At 38.7% G+C, this 5,607-nt stretch overlaps 1 protein-coding gene across 1 annotated transcript in view; it reads left to right on the top strand.

Moving 5' to 3' along the window:
- The window catches only part of LOC129761823 (ATP-binding cassette sub-family D member 3), a 27,775-nt gene extending 26,777 nt beyond the window's left edge, over nt 1–998 (top strand). Inside the window, exons 9-10 of the mRNA XM_055759609.1 lie at nt 1–197; nt 255–998. The exon at nt 1–197 is cut by the window's left edge and continues 289 nt beyond it. Coding sequence (XP_055615584.1) covers nt 1–197; nt 255–668 — 611 coding nt within the window. The 3' untranslated portion in view covers nt 669–998. The remainder of the gene's footprint in view (nt 198–254) is intronic.
- The last annotated feature ends 4,609 nt before the right edge of the window (nt 999–5,607 follow it).

Genomic DNA, 5,607 nt, shown 5'->3' with positions numbered 1-5,607 from the left:
AGGATTTGAACTTCGAGGTGAAATCGGGTACGAATGTGCTGGTGTGTGGTCCGAATGGTTGTGGCAAGAGCAGTCTGTTCCGTATCCTTGGCGAGCTGTGGCCTACCTGGGGCGGTAAGGTGACCAAACCACCGGCAGGCAAGTTGTTCTACATTCCCCAGAGGCCTTATATGACGTTGGGAACGCTAAGGGATCAGGTTTGTTTGAAGGAATGTTTTGAAGCTGGGTGTTTGTTTGATTCCAGATATTTTCAGATAACCTATCCCCATACACACCAGGAAATGAAACGACGAGGAAAAACAGATGCCGATTTGCTGGGCTATCTTGAACTCGTGCAGTTGACATACCTACAAGTGCGTGAGAATGGTTTGGACGCGATCGAAGACTGGATTGATGTACTTTCCGGGGGCGAAAAGCAACGTATTGCCATGGCTCGCCTCTTCTACCACAATCCACAGTTCGCTATATTGGATGAGTGCACCTCTGCCGTTTCGGTTGACGTGGAAGGCAGCATGTACGAATATTGTCGTAAAGCAGGCATCACACTGTTCACCGTCTCGCATCGCAAATCGCTTTGGAAGCACCACGATTTCTATCTGCAATTCGATGGTCACGGGGCGTACGAGTTCGCTGCGATCGATGGCAGTGAGCAACAGTTCGGCTCGTGATTTGTATTAGAAGCAGCTAGCACAAGATCGAACACATGTGAGAGTCCTTAGAGTATATTAGACACAGTGAACGTGTACGTGTATGCGTGAACGAGTTCGAGACGATCGAACGGTGATAAACGGTTCCAGGATGTGGTGCAGGAAACCTACTTTAGGTGTAAAGTTAATCCAGAATAGGCTATTATTTTTACTTTCTTTTCCTTTAGGCTAAACTAAGGTTTGCATTACTTTATGTTTTGTTTATTAGATCTCTGTGGACATCAAGTGTGAAACACATAGAGCAACGGAGAAACTATCGTTACAATAAAGTAATTTGTTTTTCCATTTTCATCCGCCAGAATTTGATCATCCGAAGGTCAATAAGTTTCTTCATCCTAATGCGGATGGTAGCAGACAAAGATTTGTGATCGTATCAGCACCAAAGCAAAGAAGTATACAATTCTTGTACTCATGCAATAATATATCAGTTCACATTTTTTATAAAAAAAAACAATAGCTCCGATTTATTCTGCGCGGCGAATGAGAAGAGATGGTAAAGTTTCTCGCTTTATTCTGGAAGCCACCATACTTTTTAGCTCCTATTTGATACCAGAGTCGATAACATATGATGAAACGACTTCAATCTCACCTAGTGACAAACTATAGTCACCCCATTCGCCTCCAGGAACACTATGATTTGGGCCATCTCACGTCATTCGCCACGTAAAACAGGGAGGAATGTCTAGTGAATCTATTCAAGAATCCAAACAGTGCTCCTATGAATAATACATAACGGTACTCAGTATAAACAAAAGTTGTCACCCACGCTTGAGGAAAGGCCTAATGGAAAACTCCATGTATTGTGGCAAAATATCAGACTGTGTGGCGCTTCACTGACACGAGTCTTAAAGTACATTTGAAAAAAATAACAATTCAATACTGAAGTTCATACATTTAGAAAAATTGCAATTAAAAATATATATATAGAAGGTGTATTTGCATATGAAGTAAAATTCTTATTATACGCGAGAGTAACATGAGCAAATTTATAACACATGCGAATTAGGCTCTTTTGGTATTAACAAGGTCTTCCGCGCAGTAAGGGGCTGTCCACATACCACGTGGACAACTTTAGGGGGGGTAGGGGTGACGAAAATGTCCACGCTTGTCCACGGTGAGGGGGGAGGGGGTTTTGATAATGTCCACGTGGATACGTTAAGTAATTTTGTCAAGTAAAACATTCAAGTTAATAGTCAAAATTAAATGAGATCTGTTTTGTATTTACACGATTTTTTTAACTTCGCGCCCGCCCTGAGTACTCATTATTCATCAATAAAAAGACTGAACTGCCTGAGAGTGCTGCTCGGTCTAACCTCCATATGTATATTCTGAAGGTAACGCATATGAACTTGGAACCATCAATTTTGACGTAGGACTACGTCTTTCATTTCTATATCGGAGTGTAAAATCAAAGTTTCGAAAACGAAAGCGTTACGCCGGAGACCGAGATTTTGAGCGTTAATAGCTCCTAAACAACTGAACGAAATGGATTGGAGCATGTTGTCGCTGTTGTGGTGAAGCTCTTCGTTTATCATGAAAGCGCGGATGAACGGTGTCACCAAGAGCCTGTTTGTGCACCTTAGGCCAGAAGGGAATCCATCAGGAGGAGAGTGATGCCACAAACGGTTCCCCGGGAAGATCTCGAAGCAGCCGCTACACACACACACATACACGCGCGGAATTCTTTCCGTTTGGATGCCATTCAGCATCGAAAAAGATCTGGAAAATAATCTGCCAGTTCCTCTGGGAATTTAAAAAAACATTCATGTGAAAGAGTTTATTTGAATGTTTTCTATCCATGTAACACTGTGATTAAATATGTTTCAATCAAGTGCTATTAACCCTCCTGTACTCGCGTGCAAAATCATAACACGTATACTCGCGCACGGTGTCACAGACCGAAAATTAAACTTCTCCGTAATGTTGCCATTGTGTATTTTCCAGGCTTCATTGGCATTTATTTGGAGAAGAGGGTATGATTGAATGAAAAAATTCAACAAAATATGTTTTCTTCGTCTCTATTATGTTTTAAAAGCCATCTAATTCAGCCTCATCAATACAGAGTAATTTTTGATACTCCAGCACAAATAACGAAATTCGAATTTTCACTGTTATTAATTAAAAGTAAGCAACTGAATATAATTCATGGAAGTTTAAAGAGCTATAAAATAACATAAAAACGTATTAATCGGTTGTGGTTTCATTGGAGTAAGAATCGGAACATTGCACATAGCATAAAGGTTCTGGAATATAAAGTTTGCATATTTCTAATATTCTTTGTATCTGTATTGTTGGTAAACTAAGAATTATTGTCTTTTTTTAGATGGTTTTTAAAATGGTTATAAGAGGTTTTCTAAGACCTTCCTTTTCTTTTAATTGTTTTCTTGTCAATATTGTCCTTTAAAAAAATATCCCCGAAACTGTAACTGTTAAAAGTTTACTGTTTACAATTCTTCCACAAGTGAAATTCTTTCACAAGTATATATATGTATGACCATTATATTTAGCGAATAACTATACGAAAGTTAAACATTCATATTTTGCTTTTGAACGTATTTAACAACGAATATATCGACGAATAGTTAATATATGGATCCGTTCAATCCAGTTACAAAAGGTACTGAAATCAAATATGAATAGTCCGGTAATGATTTCATGCATCATATTCAATAAATATTCCACGCCGCTAACATTAATTTATACATTTCATTCAACAGTATTCTAGAATATGAAAAATGGCACTTGTCCAAAAAAATTACTCCTATACACGCGTCGGTGTGTCAGACCGAAAGTGTTAAAAAAGTGGCACACGTCCCCTTTGTACCAACACATGCGATACGCTAAACGATGGCGAACGACGAATAACGAAGCTAGAGACAATCGCAAAGTCGTAGTGTTGATGTTTTCTGAGAAATGAACGAATTATTGATTTCTCGGTCTAACAGACCAATGCGCGAATATAGGAGTGTTAACAGATGGTTATCGTGTTAGCATTAACCACTGGTGGGCTTCCAGTATCGAGGAAAATGTGGAAATATCTAATCGTTACTGAAAATAATCTGCCAATTCCTCTGGGAATTTAAAAATACATTCATGTGAAAGAGTTTATTTGAATGTTTTCTATCCATGTAACACTGTGACCAAATACATTTGGTTTTGTGATTTTTCAATCAATCGCAATTAACAGGATAGCTTCTGAAGATTATTCTTCCCCATCAGTAGGATATTTCCGTATCCAATATTGTATGTGCCCACAATCGATTATTGCTCAGTCGCCGAATGTTCCGAACTCAGAGAGTTCATTCCCCTCTAGTTTGCCTTACAAATTGCCATCGTAAACCACGCCTTCTCTCGATTCAATCACGCACAAAAAGCATACTTAAGCGATAATCTGGTGGTGAGACGCATTCATTTTTCGTGAGGACATCGACAAGGCAACATCGTTGCTGAGGGTGCTGGTCGACGAAGGATCGAGATCTGCCCTGAAACGCAAGCAGTTTGTTTGAAATTGTGAGGGAACACAGAGAAGCCGATCCTTCAGGAGAAGAGAAGGTGACCATCGAAGTAGCCGCTACACACACACGGAATTCTTTCCGTTTGGATGCCATTCAGCATCGAGAAAGATCCGGAAAATAATCTGCCAGTTCCTCTGGGAATTTAAAAATACATTCATGTGAAAGAATTATTTGAATGTTTTCTATCCATGTAACACTGTGACCAAATACATTTGGTTTTGTGATTTTTCAATCAATCGCAATTAACAGGATAGCTTCTGAAGATTATTCTGCCCCATCAGTAGGATATTTTCGTATCCAATATTGGATGCATAAAACCTTTTACCTCCAACGTAACGCTCTCGTTTTCGAAGCCCCCCAAATATTCATTCATTCAGAATGAATTCAGATTCAACTTCAAACAAATGATCTCTAAATCAACGATAGTCCTACGTCACCCTTGCGGTTATACCATAGATATAACCCACTTCCTGTTTTTTTCCAATCGATAATAGAGGGCCCTTAAATCCGTCAGGATAAAGACACCCAATAACACAAAGAATGTTGGATTTTTGTAGTACTAAAAATCACGACTTAAGTGCGGGTTGAATTCAGCTTTTGCTCTTGATGACAAAACTGTTTGGTTTTTTTCGAGAACTCTCAAGGATTTCTGAACATTGAAACGAACAACAAATTCTTCCATGAGTGTATGGGCCGTATCTCTGAAGATCTATTTCTTGCAATGATGTTGTTCTTCATTGATGTCTGGTAATTTTTGTAATACGCTTCTTTTGAGTTGTCTGGAAAGTTCATGCTGCTACTGCTGATTAATTAAAAGAAAAGATTAATCCTTGATGCACATGAATTAGTAGATTCGCTACAGATGTTGAAAATCACCGTTCATGAGAGACGAAACATCACGAAAAACGCTACAATGCATGGACTATTCATATTACGGAACCCGATCGGATTTGACACATCGGAATCCGAACGAAATAAAGTTTTGCATTCTGCATTCCAAGGCTTCAACATTTGCACAATCCGATAGTATTTGACTCGATCAGATTAAGGGGGATAGAGACACGAATTTCGGTCGTTTCTTCGAGCTCCGAAAAAGTAAAACAAAGAATATTCTTACCATCCATTATATCACTATTTGTTTATCTTTCAACAATAAAACAAAAATTGAACGGAAAAAAATATATCCATAATTAGAAGCTGATCAAGTGAGGGGTTTCAAAGAAAAGTTGTGCCATGGCGTACACGATCCCAGCCCTTCTGGTTCTCTGGAACAAACAAATCGAATCTCGGACGAGTCAAATATGTGTTTTTTGACAAAATGGCGGAAATTTGAAGAAAAAAATGCTGTTTAAAATATTTTTTTCAAGTTTCTTGATTTTTTTTAA

Source organism: Toxorhynchites rutilus, chromosome 1, assembly GCF_029784135.1.
Source record: "Toxorhynchites rutilus septentrionalis strain SRP chromosome 1, ASM2978413v1, whole genome shotgun sequence".
Taxonomy (NCBI): domain Eukaryota; kingdom Metazoa; phylum Arthropoda; class Insecta; order Diptera; family Culicidae; genus Toxorhynchites; species Toxorhynchites rutilus.
Note: the sequence above shows the minus strand (reverse complement) of the source record. Positions and strands in the feature narration are given on the sequence as shown.